This window comes from Salvia hispanica, chromosome 4, assembly GCF_029641045.1.
Source record: "Salvia hispanica isolate PSC_SH4W2 chromosome 4, Shi_PSC_v1, whole genome shotgun sequence".
Taxonomy (NCBI): Eukaryota; Viridiplantae; Streptophyta; class Magnoliopsida; order Lamiales; family Lamiaceae; genus Salvia; species Salvia hispanica.
In genome coordinates, this window is record NC_142695.1 from 4610252 (window position 1) to 4632472 (window position 22221).

General features: G+C 38.6%; 4 protein-coding genes across 7 annotated transcripts; 3 read left to right on the forward strand and 1 right to left on the reverse strand.

Annotated features, from left to right (window-relative positions):
• Positions 1 to 745: 745 nt before the first annotated feature.
• On the forward strand, positions 746 to 4175 carry LOC125196261 (metal-nicotianamine transporter YSL3-like). 4 transcript variants are annotated; one of them, XM_048094709.2, is made up of 8 exons: positions 746 to 908; positions 1353 to 1440; positions 1516 to 1880; positions 1962 to 2137; positions 2383 to 2477; positions 2570 to 2704; positions 2782 to 2971; positions 3063 to 4175. In XM_048094709.2, exons 3-8 carry the CDS (start codon positions 1526 to 1528, stop codon positions 4092 to 4094), a joined length of 1983 nt encoding a protein of 660 aa, XP_047950666.1. In that variant the 5' UTR covers positions 746 to 908; positions 1353 to 1440; positions 1516 to 1525; the 3' UTR covers positions 4095 to 4175. The 4 variants fall into 4 exon arrangements, with proteins under 4 accessions (XP_047950666.1, XP_047950665.1, XP_047950662.1 ...); XM_048094708.2 differs by having other exon boundaries at positions 747 to 908; positions 1524 to 1880; XM_048094705.2 differs by lacking the exon at positions 746 to 908 and adding an exon at positions 1140 to 1214.
• A 1358-nt stretch (positions 4176 to 5533) lies between these two features.
• On the forward strand, positions 5534 to 9035 carry GBSS1 (UDP-Glycosyltransferase superfamily protein). The gene is made up of 12 exons (XM_048090566.2): positions 5534 to 5693; positions 6283 to 6686; positions 6754 to 6852; positions 6930 to 7019; positions 7102 to 7165; positions 7233 to 7333; positions 7417 to 7776; positions 7858 to 8034; positions 8113 to 8304; positions 8389 to 8475; positions 8540 to 8668; positions 8749 to 9035. The coding sequence occupies exons 2-12, from the start codon at positions 6297 to 6299 to the stop codon at positions 8863 to 8865; spliced, it is 1806 nt and encodes a 601-aa protein (XP_047946523.1). The 5' UTR covers positions 5534 to 5693; positions 6283 to 6296; the 3' UTR covers positions 8866 to 9035.
• A 302-nt stretch (positions 9036 to 9337) lies between these two features.
• Positions 9338 to 11800, forward strand: LOC125192892 (glucan endo-1,3-beta-glucosidase 11-like). The gene is made up of 3 exons (XM_048090567.2): positions 9338 to 9635; positions 9710 to 10851; positions 11461 to 11800. Exons 1-3 carry the CDS (start codon positions 9596 to 9598, stop codon positions 11521 to 11523), a joined length of 1245 nt encoding a protein of 414 aa, XP_047946524.2. The 5' UTR covers positions 9338 to 9595; the 3' UTR covers positions 11524 to 11800.
• A 487-nt stretch (positions 11801 to 12287) lies between these two features.
• On the reverse strand, positions 12288 to 20317 carry LOC125194322 (ubiquitin carboxyl-terminal hydrolase 10-like). The gene is made up of 14 exons (XM_048092485.2): positions 20150 to 20317; positions 19821 to 20039; positions 18540 to 18797; positions 18079 to 18223; positions 17390 to 17449; positions 17210 to 17305; positions 16025 to 16405; positions 15796 to 15936; positions 15246 to 15416; positions 14445 to 14702; positions 14204 to 14352; positions 13176 to 13709; positions 12804 to 13080; positions 12288 to 12726 (listed from the first exon to the last, which is right to left on the reverse strand). The coding sequence occupies exons 2-14, from the start codon at positions 19973 to 19975 to the stop codon at positions 12607 to 12609; spliced, it is 2745 nt and encodes a 914-aa protein (XP_047948442.1). The 5' UTR covers positions 19976 to 20039; positions 20150 to 20317; the 3' UTR covers positions 12288 to 12606.
• Positions 20318 to 22221: the final 1904 nt, after the last annotated feature.

The window sequence follows — 22221 nt, forward strand, 5'->3', positions numbered from 1 at the left end:
CATTACTATGGAACGGAGAGAGTATATACTTACCATACTTCATTGTATATAATATACCAAACAAATACTACGATATATACTGATTACCGAATTTTTTGTATGCCGCTGGTGCTGTTTTATATAAAAATGCATATGACACTATGGAATACTGAAATTTCAATATTCTCAATATTGTTTTGGCACGATAAGTACGGTATGCCGGTATTTCGGTATAATATTCTACCCATATTTCGATATATTTTTCCACCAATATGCTAAACTATAAATAAGAAAGACAATACTTCCTGTTTTTATAAAATGCACAGCTAATTAGATACTAGTATAAGAAAGATCATTCGAAGCTGAAACTAAATAAAATCAATGTTGTTTTAACCGTAGAACACAAATGGTGACAAAGACTTTTGAGCTACCCAACAGTGAGAATCTCTTTGACCCCTCCAACCAAACATCAATCAATTTCAATTCTCAACCTTTTGCGATACGTCTAAAACTACATTACAAATTATCTTTTTCTAAGGTTAATTCTCCACCATATGTATATGCATCACCACATCCAACTTGAAAGAACTTGAATCCGATTCAATTCTTCCTTTTCACTGATATTTTGCAAATAACTTAGTTTAAATTGCCTTGTTTTAGTATATATAGCAACTCATTGCATGAAGGCTTTTCTAGTGGAGGAACTATTACAACTTCAAAGTTTGAATTCGACATCTACCGAATCTATTTTTTTTTTTTTTTTATTTCATATTCTCTATCTCTAGTCTCCCCTCATGCACATAATTATTTAATTTCAAATTGTATTTTATCATAAGCATATTTAATTTGTCAACTTCTTTTTCTTTAAAGCATAAGGAGTTACAACTTAATATGAGCAATAGCAAATCATAAGTTGTATTACTACAAAGGTGAGATGCCTACCTTCAAGAATTAATTGATCTAAATTAAGTTGTCTACAAACATAAGTGTATAAGAGCGAAACACGTTTACCGTTTAAATGATTGATAAATCTATGGAATATATCAACTGATAGTGCTTTGCTTGTTCCTCCTATTTTAGAAAGTCTAAGATGATAATAGAGGTGAGTTGACGAAATTAAATAAAAAAAAAAAAGATTTATATACATTCATTTAACCTCTGCAATTTTATGTAGTATATATTCAGTTTCAGACCAATTCTAAGTCACAAGTAGTAGAAAAAGATGTTCGTACAAGGTAAACGGCTACACCTATATTTATATATGTAGACAGGTCATTCTAGGCATGTGTTGTGGAATTGTAAGACTTTGGGCTTTGGACTTTAGACAATAATAATTTAGTTTAGAATATTGAGTTTATACATATATATTGCAGCTACAGCATCATTCATTGGCATTCCTAAGCAATATTCTACTTTGATCTACTTGAAGAATCTCAAGATCAGAGTGCATTCATATATAAAGTAAGTACACATTTAGTAAATGAATTGTTTACTTTGACTATTCCTCATCTCATCTCATCTCCCATGTTACTGGAGTTTTGAAGGTATGAGCAACGCGGAAAGCGGATCAGACAGGAGGAGGGAGATAGAGGAAGAGGCGCGAGCGTTTGAGGAAGAGGATCTCAAGAGGGTCCAGCCATGGCAGAAGCAGATAACTCTTCGCGGGGTGATGGCCAGCGTCCTTATCGGCTCCATCTTCAGTGTTATTGCCATGAAACTCAACCTCACAACTGGGATCACTCCAAACCTCAATGTCTCAGCAGCTCTTCTTGCTTTCATCTTCATCAGGGGATGGACTAAACTCATCCACAGATTCGGATTCGTTTCTGCGCCTTTCACTAAGCAGGAGAACACCATGATACAGACATGTATTGTTGCATGCTACAGCATTTCAGTTGGAGGTTTGCAATAGTCCATCTTTCTTCTCAATTACTACTGTTCCATTGATAATTAATTAATTTTTTGAAAATGATTTTTTTCAGGAGGGTTTGGATCTTATCTGTTGGGGATGAACAGGAAGACATTTGAGCTCTCTGGTGGAACCACCACAGTTGGAAACACTCCCAACAGCATCAAGGAGCCCGGGATAGGCTGGATGACCGGTTTCTTGTTTTTAGTCTGTTTCATCGGGCTTTTCGTGCTGATTCCTCTTCGAAAAGTAAGTTAATTATCAAACCAAATAAATCCAGTTTTATACATGATGTTTGTGATCTTTATCTTTATACACTGCTGTGATTTTGCAAGTGTTTATTCTATCTTGACATGTTTGTCCCCTACTCTACCCAACTGTGGGCTAGGACCACATCATAATGTCAATGAAATGGATTATTTTAGTTTGTGACAACTAGTATTTAATTATTTAATTCAACTTTGCACTAAGAGGCTCCAAAAATTGGTCCCCAGATCTTGATTATTGATTACAAGTTGACCTTCCCGAGTGGCATGGCAACTGCAGTGCTCATCAATGGATTCCATAACAGAGGTGACAAAATGGCCAAGTAAATCATAACCCCTTCAACACCCTCATCAATATGACAACAATTAATTAACATTTCCTAAATCCTAATACACATATAAATCTACTCTGTAGGAAGCAAGTGAAGGGATTCCTCAAGTCCTTCTCTTTCAGCTTCTTGTGGGGTTTCTTTCAATGGTTTTACACTGCAACAGTGGAGTGTGGCTTCTCCCAGTTCCCGACCTTCGGACTTCAAGCATGGAAGCAATCGTACGAACTCCCTTTTCGTCTCTTCTTTCCCTTTTCGCTCTTTTTCACATAGTCACTAATGTAGTGTGGTTTGGCAGATTTTACTTTGATTTCAGCTTGACTTATGTTGGGACTGGAATGATATGTCCCCACATTGTAAACATATCATTGCTTCTTGGAGCTGTGCTTTCCTATGGCATGATGTGGCCACTTCTACACAAGCTTAGAGGAGACTGGTTTCCTTCTGAAATACCCGAATCCAGTATGAAGAGCCTAAACGGTTATAAGGTCTGTTCTTCTTCATCATCTTCGTCTCTTCGCCATCAATACAAGAACTTCTCTAGCCATGATCACCTCCAGTTTTCCACTTTCTTGGCAGGTTTTCATCTCCATAGCCCTCCTTTTAGGCGACGGCCTCTACAATTTCGCGAAGATCCTATACATCACAGTAATGAACTTCACCACAAAGCTAAGCAGAAGAAAACTGGATCCGGCCGTGGACAACGCTCTCAGCGATCCACGAAAGGATGAGGTTTTCATGCGAGACACCATTCCCCTATGGGTAGCCGCTCTCGGCTATGTAGTACTAGCTCTAACTTCCGTTGTCGCGATTCCCTTCATAATCCCCGAGCTGAAATGGTACTTTGTCGTGCTGGCGTACGTCTTCGCGCCATCACTAGCCTTCTGCAACGCGTACGGAGCAGGGCTGACAGACATAAACATGTCCTACAACTACGGCAAAGTAGGGCTATTCACCATCGCCGCGCTCTCAGGGAAAGAGCACGGCGTGGTGGCAGCGCTGGCCGCGTGCGGAATATTCAAATCCATCGTGAATGTTTCATGCATACTAATGCAGGACTTCAAAACAGGGCACCTCACCCTGACCTCGCCCCGGGCAATGCTGCTGAGCCAGGCCATTGGGACGGGGCTCGGCTGCATAGTTTCGCCGTTAAGCTTCTTCCTGTTCTACAAGGCCTTCGACATAGGCAACCCGGACGGGGAGTTCAAGGCGCCGTACGCCATCATATATCGAAACCTGGCTATAATAGGAGTGCAGGGCTTCTCGGCCCTGCCGCAGCACTGCCTGCAGCTGTGCTACGGCTTCTTTGCGTTTGCGATCGCGGTGAACTTGGTGACGGATGTGTTGCCGAGGAGGGTGGGGAAGTGGATGCCGCTGCCGACGGCGATGGCGGTGCCGTTTTTGATCGGAGGGTATTTTGCTATTGACATGTGTGTGGGGAGTCTTGTGGTTTATCTGTGGCATAGGTTTAATCCAAGGAAGGCGGACCTGATGGTGCCGGCGGTGGCTTCGGGTTTTATATGTGGGGAAGGGATTTGGTCGCTGCCTGCGTCGGTTTTGGCTCTGGCTAAAGTGACTCCACCGATTTGCATGAAGTTCTTGCCTGCCTAATTATTACACCCACTTCACAAAGCAGATCTTGCTAACTTTTGTTTGTAAAAGTTTATGGAAATAAAAAAAGGAATTGGGATATGACTTATGAGTTGGTACATTTTTAAATTTCAATTGGATGGTAAAATATTGTCTTTGTGAAAATTCAAAAGTCAAAACTTCATTCTCCCATTCGATTTGATCTTTTGTACTGACATAATTAGAATTGTTTATGTGAGATCAATCAAAACATTTAATCAATTATATTTTCAATAGTTAATTAATCTTTCTATTGTTTTCCATCCTCAATATTACAATGATCCTACCATATTCTTTTTTAGCTTAGCTTATATGTGACACTCAACCCACACCAATGATAATATAATTGCTCGTAGTAGAGATAGTTAAAACATTACTTATTATATAAAATTTGTTAAAACAAAAAAAAACGATAAAATACAAAATATAAAACAAACAAATAAAAAAAACTACAATAGTTAAAATATAAAATTGAAACTAAACAATTGGTACTTAAAACATTTTATGTATATATTACGATAATGGAATACACATAGGGGGGGTCGGTTTGCAATATTGAATCTCGATACTAATGTAGTGTGTTTGGTTTATGATATTCAATCCCACAACTTAATCTTATATTATCTCTTGATACTGTTTTAGTTAGTAAATCGAATACTACCATTGTAATACTCCCTCCGCCCCACTTTAGAATTTCCGGTTTACTACTTTTGGGTGTCCCACTTTAGGAGTCTCAGTTGGAATATTCCATAATTGGTAATAGGTCTCATATTCCACTCACTTTTTTCCACTCGTATTCTATTATAAAACTAATATATAAAAGTAGGACCCACATTCCACTATCTTTTTTCACCAACTTTCTTTTGTATTTCTTAAAACTCGTGTTGAACTCAATCAGGACTCTTAAAGTGGAACGGAAGGAGTATATTGTTATCGTATAGAAAAAGAAATTTATGAATACATTTGGCATACCATACGTCCGAATTGGAAATTCGACGGTACTCATTTTCCGATATTATTTGCCACCGTTAATCATGAGACTCACTTGTCATTTTTTTGTATTCATCTAACTTCAAGTGGAGCACAAAGCACTAGTAACCTCTTGTTCAACTTGAAGTAGGCAACCAATTGATTTTCCCCATAAATTTTGGATAGAGAAATCTTGTACACTGAATTGATTGAAAGTTGAAAGAAAAAACATTTCTGTAATTAAAAAGAATATTCCAATATATATTCGTGAACGATTTGTAACCGTGAATATAACGTGTATATTTTTCAATTACTATATTTTGAGGCGGAAAATGTTCAAAAAATGCGTAAATTAAACCAATGAAAACACGTGAGAATTTTAGGCCTCAATTTATCGCATATTCCGATTATGCCCCCTCAGCATGTTGCTATATTGTACAACGACGATTGTTTGGTAATCAGCGGCGACCACTGTGGTAACGCCACGTGTCGTGCAGGTACTATTATTTAACTGGGATTCAACTTTTTAGCAATGATGAATCAATTCACTTGCAATTCCCATACATACTCTGCTGCGCTCAAGCTCAACTCAAAGCTCTGCTCTGAGATTTGGTAACTTCTTTTTCTTCAATTCTGCATCCATTATGTGAACTTTTATCGATTTATTCGTGTTTTTGAAACACATTTTTACCTCTGTCGTGGTTGATTTGCATGCAATTCCTGGCGAAATTTCTCGATTATAAGATTCATCCTCCACCAATAATTTGAGCAATGGCAGGAAATTTGAGTGGAAACATAAGCGTAAAATTGAGTGAAAATTGATTTGGTGCCGCAACGGCGCGGCAGAGTAGAGAGAGAGAGAAGTAGCAGATCTAGTCGGCGACTGGATCAGTCACGGGGTTTTGGGGACGATTGAAATGGAAAAAGGAAATTTAATTTCTAAGTTTAAAAAAGTGGAAAGAAAGTTATAAACAAACGTTTCCCTTTACATATATGGAGTAAAGAGATTTCATTTTTTGATCCAAAAAATGTACTGTAGTAAAAGAATCCGTTAAATGCTTTGCACATATTCCGAATACTATTACTACTAATTTAGTGTATTTCTTATTTTTCATTAAATATAATGAGTGTAATTATATTGTATACAATCCATATTTAATATTTTCATATTCTTTTATAATAGTAGTATTTGTTTGTTCAGAGTGAGGTGTCGTTATGGCGAGCATACAGTTTGCTTCTTATGTCCATGGAGGCGCAACCTCAATGGATTCTAAGCTAAACCTGGCCCAGATTGGGCAGAGGACTCAAGTGATGACGCATACGGGGTTGAGATTAGTGAAGACGGCTGAGGTGCTTCAAATGAGAAACAAGGTGAAAGCCAGTGCTAAACAGTGGAAGAATGTAGACACAAAGATCGTATGTGGAACTGGGATGAACTTGGTTTTCGTGTCGGCCGAGTGTGGCCCGTGGAGCAAGACCGGAGGCCTTGGTGACGTTGTTGGTGGACTGCCTCCAGCCATGGCTGCAAATGGACACAGAGTCATGACTGTGTCCCCACGTTATGATCAGTATAAAGATGCTTGGGACACTAGTGTCACTGTTGAGGTTAGTTACTTCCATTCTTGTTTCTTGTTTTTCATTAATTTGCTTCTAACTTTTGTTCTTGCTCTAGGTACTAGTTGGAGACAAACTTGAAACTGTGAGATTCTTCCATTGCTGGAAGCGTGGAGTTGATCGTGTTTTTGTGGATCATCCCATTTTCCTGGAGAAGGTAGAATAAGTTGCTTAGTTCGTCCACTTCTACTAGCTTTGCCTGATCTTATATTTTTAATCAATGTTGTTTCATAGGTCATTGGTAAAACCACATCCAAAATTTATGGTCCTTCTGCTGGAGAAGATTATGAGGATAACCAGTTGCGCTTCAGCATGTTGTGCCTGGTCAGTTTCTCTCCTCTATCAAACATACTTGGAATTAATTATGAAGGAGATTGTTATAAATTGGCTGTTACTCTGTTTTCAGGCTGCTTTGGAGGCTCCTAGAGTCTTGAACCTAAACAGCAACAAGTTCTTCTCCGGACCATATGGTATGTTCAACATCAACTCTGACATAGAGTGAAAATGTGTGTGATTGATAAGGGACTTTGTAAATAGGTGACGATGTTATCTTCGTTGCTAATGACTGGCACAGTGCTTTGCTTCCATGCTACCTGAAAACCCTTTATCAACCTAAAGGAATCTACACCAACGCTAAGGTGAGAATGAAGCTAGAGAGAATCAAGAATATGTTCCTGAACTTTCAATTCTCACTTTTGCTTGTCTGCTACTATACATATAGGTTGCCTTGTGCATCCACAACATTGCCTATCAGGGAAGATTTGCATTTTCAGACTTCTATCTGCTCAATCTACCTGATCAACTCAAGAGCTCTTTTGAGTTCATTGATGGGTATGAGAAACCAGTGAAGGGAAGGAAAATTAACTGGATGAAGGCTGGGATTATAGAATCCGACAGAGTGGTAACTGTGAGCCCCTATTATGCCAAGGAACTTGTTTCTGGTCCAGATAAAGGTGTTGAGTTGGATAACATTCTACGTAGCGTTCCTTTTTCTGTGTCTGGCATTGTAAACGGCATGGATATTCAAGAGTGGAACCCATTGACTGATAAACACATCGACTATCACTTTGATATCACCACTGTAAGGATAGTTGATATTAAACTCAAGTCTTACTCATTGAAGAGTAGAGTTAATGTGGTTTTTTTCTGTTATTTTTTTCAGGTTATGGATGCTAAGCCATTGCTGAAGGAAGCTCTTCAAGCATTAGTGGGCTTGCCTGTTGATAAGAACATTCCTCTCATAGGATTTATTGGCAGACTTGAAGAACAAAAGGGATCAGATATCCTTGTCGCCGCAGTTGAAAAATTTATTGGGCTGGATGTTCAAGTAGTCATCCTTGTAAGTAGTTTGAGCATGTATGATTGTTTAACTTGTAAAAGCCGAACACTGTCTTGTGACGATCAATTGTTGCATCAGGGAACCGGGAAGAAGAAGTTCGAGAAGGAGATCGAGAAACTTGAGGAGCTGTACCCTGATAAAGCTAGAGGAGTGGCCAAATTCAATGTGCCATTGGCCCATGCCATAACTGCCGGTGCTGATTACATGTTGGTTCCTAGCAGATTCGAACCTTGTGGTCTCATCCAGTTGCATGCCATGCGATATGGAACCGTAGGAATATCCTTGCCTTCCTATATGTTTACATTTCATTTCACTAGATGAAAGTGCTGAATGAATTATCTGTGGTTGGATCAGATACCGATCTGTGCTTCAACCGGTGGTCTGGTGGACACTGTGAAAGAAGGATACACCGGTTTCCATATGGGAGCTTTCAGTGTTGAGGTATGCCACAATATCTTTTTTTTCCAAGATGTATATGTAGTAATTGTTGTGAGCATGGTTGCAGTGTGCCGCGGTTGACCCAGACGACGTGACAAAGATTGTAAACACAGTGGGCAGAGCTCTTAATGTGTACGGCACGCCTGCATTCACTGAAATGATAAACAACTGCATGTCACAGGATCTCTCTTGGAAGGTAAGCGTTTAAAATACACAAATGATGGAGTATATAAGTATATACTAATATAATGGTTGTATTTGCATTTGGATTTGCAGGGGCCTGCAAAGAAATGGGAAGAGTTGCTACTAAGCTTGGGTGTGGATGGGAGTGAAGCTGGTATTGAGGGAGAAGAAATAGCTCCTCTTGCCAAGGAAAACGTTGCCACTCCTTGAATTCACTTCTCATTTCCTCCATTCCACTACTAACATACGGAAAATGGGTGATCATAAGTTTTGGTTTCACCTCCATCTGTAATAAACTTCCTTGCTTCTACCACTTGCACCACTTCTTACTCTGTACTACTAGTACAAGTTTAGTTGTCTTTTTTGTTTATTTGTTTAAAGAGTCCTGTCATAATTAAAAAACAATCTTGGATGACATACAATATTAAGATTCTTATCTTATGTAGTTTTGCTAAAAAATTGAACTTGGTGAGCTATCTACTTAATCAAGCTTCAATTAATATTCTAAATCTTTGTAAATAACGGCAGAATGCATCATGCGCGCCCCACACAAGACTTTGTCATTTCAAATTACCGTTAATCCGAAATAATCAAATTGTAGTGTTAATTTCATAAAATAATTCGATCCATCCACATTAAATAATGTGCAGTGGAAGAAGCATCTACCCTTCCATCAGTGTGGTGTCGGTTCCACCGTTGGCATAGATCAGAAATGGCAGTTCCATCTCCACCTTCACCAACATCAAACTCATGTAGTTTTTCTAAACAAAAAAAGACACAATAGTACTGAATACAACGTGTTTAACAGTGAAATAAATAAAGACAGCACGTGCCAAGTGACACTAGTCCACAACCCAATCTTCATATCTCCTCCAGCTGTTACACATTCCACATTATATCATCACCATCTCTCCTTCCAAGTTCCACCTCCACTTCACTCATGGCGTCGGCGTCTCTCACCCTCTCCCTCCTCTTCTCAGGTAATCAATCAAGCACTTCACTTCTCCACTCTCAAAACAATCAATCAAATTAACTAACTCACTCAAATGTGCAGCACTATTGTTGACAACAACAACAACAACAACATCAGCATTAGGAATCAACTACGGGCAGATCGCCAACAACCTCCCCCACCCGGAATCAGTAGTCCCCGTGGCCAAATCCATGGGCATCACCCGCATCAAGCTCTACGACGCCGACCCCAAAGTCCTCAAGGCCTTCGCCAACACCGGCGTGGAATTCGTGGTCGGCCTCGGCAACGAGTATCTCTCCGACGTGACCGATCCCAAAAAAGCCCTCTCCTGGGTGAAATCCAACGTCCAATGCTACCTCCCCGCCACCAAAATCTCCTACATTGCCGTCGGCAACGAGGTCCTCACCTCCAACGACTCCTCCTCCCTCTCCCCCCACCTCCTCCCCGCCATGGAAAACATCCACTCCGCCCTAATCTCCCTCAACCTCCACCGCCAGGTCACCGTCACCACCCCCCACTCCCTCGCCGTCCTCGACGTCTCCTACCCCCCCTCCGCCGCCCTCTTCCGCCGCGACATCGCCAAGCAGCTCTCCTGCATCCTCGATTTCCACTGCAAAGTCGGATCCCCCTTCTTAATCAACGCCTACCCTTACTTCGCCTACAAGGCCGACCCCAAGCGCGTCCCGCTCGATTTCGTCCTCTTCGAGGGATCCGGAATCGTCGATTCCGGGTCGGGGCTCCATTACGACAACATGTTTTACGCCCAAATCGACGCGGTCAATTCGGCCGTGGAGAAGATGGGGTACGCCGGGAAGGTGAAGCTCCAGATCTCGGAGACCGGGTGGCCGTCCAAGGGGGACGGGGACGAGCCCGGTGCGACGCCGGAGAATGCGTGTAGGTACAATGGGAATTTGCTGAAGCTTCTTAACCAGAACAAAGGGACTCCGATGAGGCCGGAGATGAATTTCAATGTATATGTTTTTGCTTTGTTTAATGAGAATAAGAAGCCCGGCCCGACTTCGGAGAGGAATTTCGGGCTGTTGAAGCCCGACGGGACGCCGGTTTATAATCTCGGGTTCAATCTGACCGGGCTCGGGTCGGGCGGGTCAAACAGCGGAGGAGGAGGCGGTGGTGGAGGTGGTTCAAGCTCCGATGGGACAATGCCTTCGGTGTCGTTGCCAGGGGGAAATCCTCCTAACGGCTACTTATCCATTGATGATGGGGTGAGTGAGTGCAATTATATGTCATTAATTTTGAATTTGTTTTGCTTATGTATGTGTATGAATTATTATTAGTAGTAGTAATGAGTATTATGGTGGGGTAGGGAGGAATAGAAGTTGCACTACCATTTAGCAAACCATAGGATACCATTTAATTTGGGACATTGAGGGGACAGAGGGTGTTGATGGTAGTCAATATAGGTAATTAATATGCAACGGGTCTAGATATTTTATTAGAATGAGTTGAAATAACCATAACAAAATTTTACTACTACTCCTATTTATAAATTTATAGATATGGAGGGTGAATTGCTGTGTCCATTTTGAGTAATGTGACTGGTTTGCCATGTGAGAAATGGTCCAGGATTGTAGCCAGCTGGATTGGTGCTTCTTCTGACTTATATGTGTGGTAGTAAATAATATAGGGACGTTGTTTGTTTATTTTTTATTTTATTTTATTTTATATTGTATTTTGGGGTGGGTGTCTGAAAATCTTTGATGGAATCTGTGGAGTTAGTAGTGATGTGAATAAAATAAGTATTTTGAGGCCTTCGGTCAACACATAGAATTGATTGTTTAGATTTAAATTAATTAAGGTGGTTTTGGATGCAGGAGAGGCTTGGAGTTGGAGTATTATCGATTTTATGCATGATCATAATTGCACTACAAATATGATCTGATGAGAATAGAATTCATCGAAGACAAGTAATAGATGAGTTGAGAAAAATGTGTATGATGTTCATTAGTTATGTGAGTACTTATTATTTATTTGAATTTGGTTCCTCAATTTTAGGCTTTTTTTATTTAATTAGTGGTGTGAATTCGGTGACTCTAAATTCCAAAATCAGTCGTATCATAAACATGGAACCGCACTTTTAGGCTGGCGATGCCAATAATGTCATGCTTCTTGTAATTTATTTTTTGTCTAGAGTATCTTTTCTTTTTCACCAAATTCTAATTTGTCACATTTCATATGTTTCATAGCAGTAGTATTTTGTTTATTGCATAACCAAAACCAAATTTTACAACGAATATATATGCTCAGGCTACTATGGAGATTAATGGGATGTACAAAACGCGAAAATCTAATTATTACTATTGTTAATTAGACAATAAAATAAAGTCATAGCTCGATATATCCAACTGGATTCATCCATTAACAGTTTATTATAGCTTTAACTGGCACACATTTTAAGAAATTGTTGGTGGATTTATTATAGCTTTAACTGGTGAATGAACAAAAGATTTAATCAAAAGGTCATTGTAAAAAAAATGTATTTTTAGATGATAAAAAAAGAAAACGGTATACTTTTTGTGTCAAATAAGGCAATTATGATGTTTTTTTATGTCCGGATAAAGTATGCATTATGAAAATTCTTGTGGTAAATATTTTCTTGAAGTCACATCTATAGTACATACCATACTCGGAGCCATTGATATAATGTTAAAAAAATACTTAAAAAATATAATTATCATTACACCGTCAAAATCATTTTGCTCCATTCTGTGTGATTAAAGTTACCTCATTGCTGTATAGAACCCTCCGCATAAAAAAGTTACAGCAATCAAATAATAGGGCCGTTTTCAATCGGCAATACCAAAATTATATCCTTTCTAACATTATGGCTTCTTTGCCACCATCATATCTAATCTCCATTAAGCTTGGCAGCATGGGTGCAAAAAAGCCCAAGCCACACCGTCATTAGCCATATAAAACGATCAAAACGAACCCTATCGTCAACTGATGGTTTGCCCACTTCACTGATGGCTGTTAACTCGTTGGTAGAACAGCACATATGCAGCAGATGTCTTGATTTCAGATTCATTCACCGGAGACACGTGTGCGTCGTCAAAATGGTACCAATTGCCATCGGTTAACTGCAACAAGATTTCAATTAGTCCAATTGCAACAGAAATTAAGTCATAGGCCAGGAATTTCAGGCCAGGAACTTTACCTTGCAATATGCAGAATAGTGCCCTCCACCAAGACCTCCATAGTGGTTGCTTATGGCATACAATTCGTAAGTATGCGACCCTTCAGATGCATCCTTGCTCTTCACATACTTGCTCAGATCGAGATTATGAATAGGAAAATTTACAAATGTATCGAGTTTGTTTTTCAGCCATCTGCTATATGAGAACCGCTTCAAGTGAAAGACGAGAATATCAGGCAACCTCCACAAATCCAACTTTTTACTCGCTTGTCTATGTTCCTTGCATTGCGGACAATACCTGCATTGTTATTTGAGAATGAGACACATTGTAAGAACAATCAACCAGTTTAAAGAGGTCAAGATAAACAGAAACGTTCAGGGATTATACTATACCACATATCATCAGGGCCTAAGGGCTCCTCTTTCAGAAATGCATCCAGACACGAAAATAGAGAGATAGCCTCTTGCTTAGTCTTCTTTGCAAGAATTCCAGACTTGTGAACCTCGGGAAGATCCTTTAAATAGCTGGAATCATAGAGCTCATGCTCTTTATCAGTCCAGTCCAGCATGACTTTTACCTTACGAGCAGGTTTAACAGATGAATCCTTCAATATTGGCCTGCAGCTATGACCCTTCTCATCAGTTATGCAAAGCCGGAATGACAACTCTTTGCTAGACATTCCTTCTGCATCCATTTCTTCTGTTGATTGGATCACAGGTCCCAACTGGGAGCCAGAACTCTCCATCTGCTCATCCAATGCATTAAAAGCAGAGCCATTTTCTCCACTACAGTGGCCCGTTGTAGATGTAAAAAATGATTTTCTTCTTAAAGGAGAGAGGATCCTCTTAACAGCAAGATCTATCCCCATCCCAGAAAGTGGGTCCTCCAAGATAGTAACTAAAGGCGTTAGGAAGAGCTTCCTCTCACTGGAATAGAAGTGGTATCTTGGTCAACAACCAGAGCAGTTCAAAATCTCAAGACTAAATCATCATCTACATAATATAACAAGTCAATGGAACACCAAATAAATAAAGAAATATGATCTTTTATCTTCCACCAAGGAGAGTAAAAAAGGGCTAGAAATCTTCATACACCAAATATAATATTATTGCCTTAGACCAACATTACAAAAACATATTAATTCAAGAAACATAATCTACACATTCTCCCCAACTCTGAACTCCTTTTCCAAGAAAAAGTTTACAGTCTTAATTATGCAGCATACCAAGGCAAACTTATCAATCTAAACCATCTTCAAGCATATGAAAGCTTGACCAATAGGAAATCTTAAATTTTTAGAAGTTCAGGACAATAATTATTAAAATAAGTATTGGCAGCCAAATGTTACAAACAATGGATATTCTTTCTAGTTTTCCAAACAAAGACATCCAAGAGTCAGCTGAGGTAAAGGAGAACTCACATATCCTGATACCGATGGCATATCTCTAGTTTTGTTAACTCCACCTCCCTTCTGGGGAGCCTGTAAGCAACAATATGTTCATCATCCTTAATTGTAGCCAAAGATTCTGATGGATTTTCCAGGTAACGATATATCCGATGTTCATAAACCTGGAGATCAGAGCCTTAAGGTCGGTATATACTGGAAATATATTATTTAATGCAGAACTCCTAAACATAAACATCAATTGACCAATAAATACCTCAGCAAGGAGCAAGTATTCATCATTACGTAAGCAGCATGCAACACCCAAAGCCTTGTTAAGATCTTTACAGCATCCTTGCTTCAGAACAGTAACTGTGAAGGGCATAGGCAGGCCACTTCCATCACCATAAAACACTGTTACAGTCATTGACCTAGTTGCTGTTGAAGGAAGAGGTAGCGAGAGATACATGAAGGGGTCAAATGTTATTGAAATCTTGTCACAAACAGGGCAAACCAGCGTCGATTTGTATTGGCCCTGTAAAACTTCCCTATCATTAGACAGATGTCACCAAGAACTCACTGATAAAAGTAAACCAATGTCACAATGAATTGAGAACAGAGAGTCACTAACTGAAGGTATCTGGACTCTATTTTCTGAAAACAATTAATATCAACAACATTTATTGCTGATAAATGAAATTCAATATGGAATGATGTCATTTCAATTCAAGTGAAAGAGAAAATCAGAAAATTAAGGATAATCTAGGAATATAGCAAGACTGAATATATGGCTTCAGAGAACAGAAATCAGATATCTATTAGTAATATTTAAAAGTAACTGCAGATATTTAATATTTACTTTAAGTTCCTAATCTCAGCATAAGGCTTTAACCTTGGACCATTATACCTTACTATGTGCTTTTGTCAACCATAAAAGAACAAGTACTCCTGTTACTGAAATAGTGCAGCTCAAGACATCAAATTATTATTTTTCCTTATCTAAGAGACCTTTGAAAACTCATCCTAGCACCACTAATCCAAAGTAGAGAGATGAATGCGTCCAGACAGAGTTATTAACCTGACAGATATCCACAATTACAGAATCATTCCTCGCCTTGTGATACCTCCACAACTCATCCGCAACATCCTCATCGGGCCGACCACCAGAATCCTTAATTTCAAAATATGGTTTCTGCTTAACACGATTTAAATCTTCATGCAGCCCATCAAGCAGAAAGGCAAGCAGCTCCTGAGAAAAAAAGTTACATATCATCCTCTAAAGCTGACCAGAACAGGAAAAATGACGAATAAGGGGTCTTAATATAGTTCTATATATCACTGTACATTACAATTCTGCATAAATCTTATAATACCATTTTTCATAAAAATCAACAGAATGATGTTAGCATAAAAAAAGATGACAGATCACAACATATAATGATGCAATATAAAATTTATCATTTCATGTTCATGGCATATAATCTAAGTCAGTATTCTTTATGCAGAACCTTTTTCATGAAGTTATTTGTAAATTAGAAAAACACTTCACCAAACAACTAAGAAAAGTTTTTTATTCTAGACATGCACATGACAAAGTATTATAAATTCTATTCAGGAACAAAAGTAACCTGTGAATCATGCTGATTATAGCCACTAAACTGTGGAGCGAAACGTGCAAGTTTCCCCTTAAATGCACGAGGGGCAACTGGAGCTCGACCAGGTGACCAGAGTTTCCTCAACAAATCACCAAATGAGAGGGCAAGCTCTCCCTGAAAAATTGTTGTATAGTAATTAACGACATATTACTACAAAAGAACCCATCATGAAATCTAGCACTGCAGGCAGAAAAGAAATTACATTCATTCCCAGGGGGTTCTGTCTATTGATTTCATCACTATAATCTTGCAGGAAGTAATCAGCAAGGGGTGGCGTATGAACTAAACACTGAAGTGAACTGTTCATAAAGCAAGTATTCCCCAAATTCTGCAATCCTGCTAAGCCACCCCTATCTTCTCTTTTCAGAGGCTTCAAACCATCATATGCATCTTCCATATCTCCACTTGTAGAGGTGGATGTACTTCGCTGGTAAATGGGGTTATAACCAGTTGAATTTCCATTAGACATAGTTGGACCGCCAGCAATTGAAAAGATTGACCTTGAAGGTTCCACTGGAACCAATGCTAAGCCATTCCCAGTTGAATCCATGCCAAGACCATCAGTTGGCACCTCAAGAAGAATCTAAAAAAAGGGCGAAAGAGAAAAGAGTGAAGGTTATTTTGATTGCATTATGAAATCTTTTCTTTGCCTATATTAAAACCCATATGAGAAAATATAGACATTCTATATACAAGCCTATTGAAATAGGGATCTTGAGCTTGTAAAGGACATCCTCTGTTCCAAAATAATAGCACCAGTGAAGGGCATGTAGCAATCATTTTCAGAAAGTAAACAAATCAGAAAGAAGAACTCTTTATTTTCCGTGCAAAATGATACACTTCGGCACCCACCAAAATATAGAACGCATCAAATATCAAAATACCCATTTTCAGCGAACCTAACTATTAGCAAGAAGAGAGAGCCATGTCTAATGAAGCACACCTTGTCCCCATATTTTTCTCACTGGTTAAGATAAGTTAAAAGAAATTTCATAAATACTACCCATCCCAGCCCAACAAAAAAATTTAGGAAAAAAAAAACTCCGTTTTCCATCTATTCGTGATAATTAATGCTGATAAGTTTTTAGAAGACTTCAGTTTTATCAGTCAGAAACTCCCCAAATGCAAGGCCTCAACTGAAAAGTAACATTTCGATGATAATTAAGTAATGATATTCCTCTTGGGCTGATTAAATTTTTAAAGATGTGACCATTTGACGAACCCCCAGAACTTAAAAGAGAGGAGCAAAGACATTAAAAAGAAACTGATAGAATTGCCAGCCACATTCCAAACCATGATATGATTGTAACACAAACATACCAATCAGAAAACATACAAATCATTAAAGGAACATTTAGCTATTATTGAAAAGGAACGGTGGGCCTACATCTTGATCCATCTGCAAATTAGACTCCTCGAGGGTTTTGCTTGAAGAAAGTAATATAGTTTGCTTCTGCTTATTGAAAAAATCCCAGATTCGTGCCTGTAAAAGACTCGCAAGAAAACACACATTAATGTATTGCCTCTAGGCATATCATTAAGGATGATATATGTGACAGTGACAGACCTTTTGAGGGTCCAAACCTTTGAGTTGGCATACTTTGCCATATAGGTCATTTAAAGAAGCCTGAAACACATATCCAAAGGTAATTAGCACAATTATCAGAAATAATTGCAAAGAAAGCTTTAACAACAAGAGATTAAATAATTGGTACAAAGTAGCAACAAGGAAATCTTAGAAAAATATTGAGTTTTTGTTGCACAAAATGTCAGCTGGCATGCATACAAGGATACAAAGGACTACGATATCGAAACTCGGTACTTACTCAAAAGCATCATTAGAGTCTATACTTGAGGAAAATATGGTCATTTGCATCTAACACCGAGATATTCAGTAAACTCTAGTAGTTAAGGAAAAATATATTTTTTATTGTATGCAGATAGGCACAGACTATGATCCTGTTACTTAAGCCAAGTGCTCAGCCACACAGTTTGGCAAAAAAAGATTAATAGGAAGGAGGGATGAACAGTTAGCTACCGTGGAAGTACTATATATCTGGGAAGAAAAGGAGAAATGACCAAATATATATGATAAAGATTACAAATGATGTTAATCATGCTACGGATCTCTGGGAGAAATAAATAAATAACATGCCGGAAAAAACTCAGGAAAAATTATCACTAGATAATTCACGAATGAAGTACCAAGCATCTAAAGTAACCTTAGTCCTCAATAAGTTAGTTTGAAAAGTTCACCTTTTTACTTAGCCTTATAGGAACTTCACTCTGGTCTCTAGAATCAATTAGTCTGAGAGAAAGGGGGAACACCTCCACGACAAATTGCTTCTGCTGGGCCCCAACAGAAATCATCTTCCGTGGCAACGCCGGGCCTCCTTTATACCTGGGGACCAAGAAACTTGATACTGAATCAACTTATCTAAAAGGTGGCAAAGTATTACCTAAATCAAGGGTGAGATTCAATAAGAAACTTGCTCTAATCCCCAAAAAATATGTTAAGCTCCTAAAATGCCACTACGAATTATTCTCAAAGTTGATGTCTGTTGTCTTTAAAAAATGAAGAGAGCAATCAACTACAATAGAAATTCTAGTTATAATTCTGAGAACTTGGATAAATCTGTTGGGACACGTAAATGAAAATTTGGATTAGAAATTTAGAACATGGAAAATAAAGAAATTCCAGAGAGTAGAATATGTACCATTCTCTTAACTTCTCCCAAACTTCTTGTTGCACTAAAACGTAATCACGTCCTTCATCCAAAGTTCTGAGAAGCTGAGGGTCATCATCTTTATCATCCCCCCCACTTACAATAATGTCAGTATTGTCAATCACTCCGGGCCTAGGCCTATCTTCTACTGTATTTGACGATGTTACAGATTGAGATTCAAAAGGATTGGCTTCAAAGGGATATAAACCTTCTGCTTGCCCAGTGTACCTCTGCCAGGCTCTGAACCACCTGTAAGAATAATTAAGAAGGATACTGAGAAAAAATGTCCAGGAGTATCACATCTATAAAAGGGGGAGGAGGGTCATTTCCCATGAAAAGTGGAGTTAAGCAGACACCCCACATCTTTGAAGGAGTACGATAAGTGCTGATACTGGCATTCTTAAAGGATACCTTGCAGTATAGTTTGGGCCATCCGCACAACCCCACATAACACAGCTTCAAGTTAGTCAAGTTAGTCAAGTTAGTCAATTATTGGACATGGTTCTTTTATAATTATTATAAGCATATACTAACTACAACTGCATGACAAGAAGAAATCGGTCTCCTATAAACTAAACTAACATGAATGCCTTCAAGCTCAATTCAAGCCAAGGAAATCTTCAATGGGATGCAGAATCCTACTAATTTTATTAACTCTCTTCAAACAGGAGCGTGAGTACCTCAATCATATAATATAAATATGCTTAAGTCATTCCTAATAAATCATGACCGTAGTCATCCACTGAAAGGCTAAACTAAACCATTCAGAAGTAGTAAAGACCAATAAAGCGAATTTTTCCCGCATATCTCCATTCGCTTGGCTTTTATCTTCCATGCAGCAGAATGCAACCCAAAGGTGCCCCCTCAGAAGAAAGAGAAAGAGAAACTACACACCAGCACTCTAGTCAATCACCACTATAAAAATATTTCCAGTCACACAAAATACATTGTATTTGATAGACATGGTCACAAGTGGATCTTATTCAAGAAAAAACATCTGGATAATTCTATTCAACTGGCTAGATACTCGTACGGTGGACAACATAAAATGCACACCATGAAAGAGTTTTCCGAGAAGAATCAAAATTAAGAGTAACCTTCAAAACAAGAAGTGGTCCCTTCAAACAGCCAAAAATCAAAATCTGCGTTCGTCTATTATTAAATCACAATAAAAAAAGAAACCAACAGCAATCAACAAACAACATGAACTAAGGATTAAAATGCAATTACTCAATCTACTATAAGAAACAATCAATCAACAGAACATCTTACCGACTCGAGATGGGGTAGTACAGATTCCCCTCCCGCAAATTTGAATCGGCCTTGGCACTGAGTTCCTGCACAATCCTCCTTTCCTCCTCCGGCTTGCATGGCAATTCTATCGATCCATTCTCCAACATGAAGTGATGAGAATCTGGAATCGTCATGATCTACACCGCAAGCAATCGATAGAACTCACGCAAAGGCTGAACCGCCAAATCAGACCACACTCTAAACAAAAAAAGACTTAAAATCAATATCGACAAGAATCCGGAAACACAAAGTCACGGCGGATCAGAGAGCAGGAAGAGTGCAAATTAGTAAAGGGGGGGGAGAAAAACCAGATATACGTCAACGTGGAGAGCGGAATCAGGAACCCTAGATTATGGGGAAGAAGAATTGGTGTTCGGATTTAATGTCAGATCGAAAACTTAAAGGGGAAAAGACTGAAGGAAGACAAGACAGAGGGATAGATAATTCGAGAGAGTGAAAGTTTTCCGAATTTTTGGTTTTTACTAATTACACCACAATAGTAGATTTATGTAACGCACGCATAATTATATTGTTGGTTGGAATCATTAACTAGGCAATATCAAAATTTATTATTGTAGAAATAGTAAAAAAAGTTTACTTGTAGATTTATTCAATCTTTCTGGAGCTTTCCATTGATACAAGAATTGCCAGAATCAGGTAAGTAACGAAGAAATATAGCCAGAATATGTTTTTGAGTCAAAATTGAATTAAGGAAATACACAATCTAAAATATGATAGAGTCGTCCAAGCCTAACACTTCATAATATTTTAGTCATAGTATTTCATTTCTAACTTTGACCGGTTGGAGGCAGAAATAAATAACAATAAGGACTGAAATTTTTAATTTTTGTTTTAAGTATATTTTCAAGTGTTTTAAATTATTTATTGATTGTTTTACATACTAATTTGTAGTTGGATAAATTTTAAAATTCATAAAAGAAAAAATGGTAAAAAACAATTTTATTAAAGGCTTTAAACCTACCCTTATTATACATAGGTCCGACCCTGTGTAAGATTCTTAATTTTCCTGCTACAACCATGGCCTACATTGATAATATATGGATAATTACTAGTTTGAATTAATTAGTCCATGCTTGGTATGATGGAATAGAATGGTGGAATGGAATGTGATTCCTACTTTCATTCTATTCATTTACTTGGTGTGATGGAATGAATGAGTGAATGGATGAAAATGCAAAGGAAATCCAAGGAAATTGGCATTTCATTCCTATCTTTGTTCCATTTAGGGCTGCTTAACCGGCCGGTTCCGGTTCTATCCGGTCCGTTTTGACCGGGTACCCGGTTATAAATTTTCATGAATCCCAGAATCGGATCCGGTTCGGAACCGACCGGGTAAGAACCGGCCGATTCCGGTTATGAACCGGATCCGATTTATAGTTTTCGTTTTAATTTTTTTAAAATAATTCAACATCTACAAATATAACAATTAATACCTAAAAATTCAAATAAATACACAAAAATACAAATCAACAAGATAATAACAGTTATCATCCAATATTCTAATTCCAAAAAGTAATAGTTCAATAAACACACACACACAACACCATTACGCACACTCACAACAGCATACACACACTCAGCATCTTACACACACACACGACACATACACACACTCACGACCCCATGCACACACTCACAGACCCAACACACACGACATATGCGCACACACAGCCCCTAACACACGCACACTGTCACATAAACACACCCGTGCGACATATAAACACACAAAGTCATATACACACGAAAATATATTCTAGTGGGCAAAAAAACTACTTCAAAAATTAAGAAAAACAACGTCGGCGGCGGCCAGGGAGGTCAGCATCTAGCGTCGAGTAAACGAGGAGAGTTAGCGGCGTGAGAGATTGAGAGTGATCGTGTATGGGATAGCGGCGTGAGTGGTGGGAGGGGGAAATTAGGGTAAATAATAAGTAGGAGTAATTTAGTTAAACTTACCGTAAGATTAAGATCCTATAATATTATTATTTATTAGGGAAAGTTATGTATTATATTTATATTTGATATTCATAATATTATTAGAATCTAAAATTGATTTATTATTCGGTTCCGGGTAAGAATCGGTCAGTTCCGGGTAGAACCGGAACCGAAACTTTTTAGAAACATTAGAACTGGTACCGGAACCGGAACCGGTAAACCGGTTCCCGGTTCCTCAATTACCCGGTCGGTTCCGGTTCCGATTCCGGGTACCCGAGAACCGGAGAACCGATTAAGCAGGCCTAGTTCCATTCCATCCTCATTCCATTCCATCATACCAAGCATGCCTTAGACTTTTTATCCTTGAGGTTTAGGTATTAGGGGAGGCTGGGAGCGGGTGGTGACCAATTACTAACTAATTACTAAG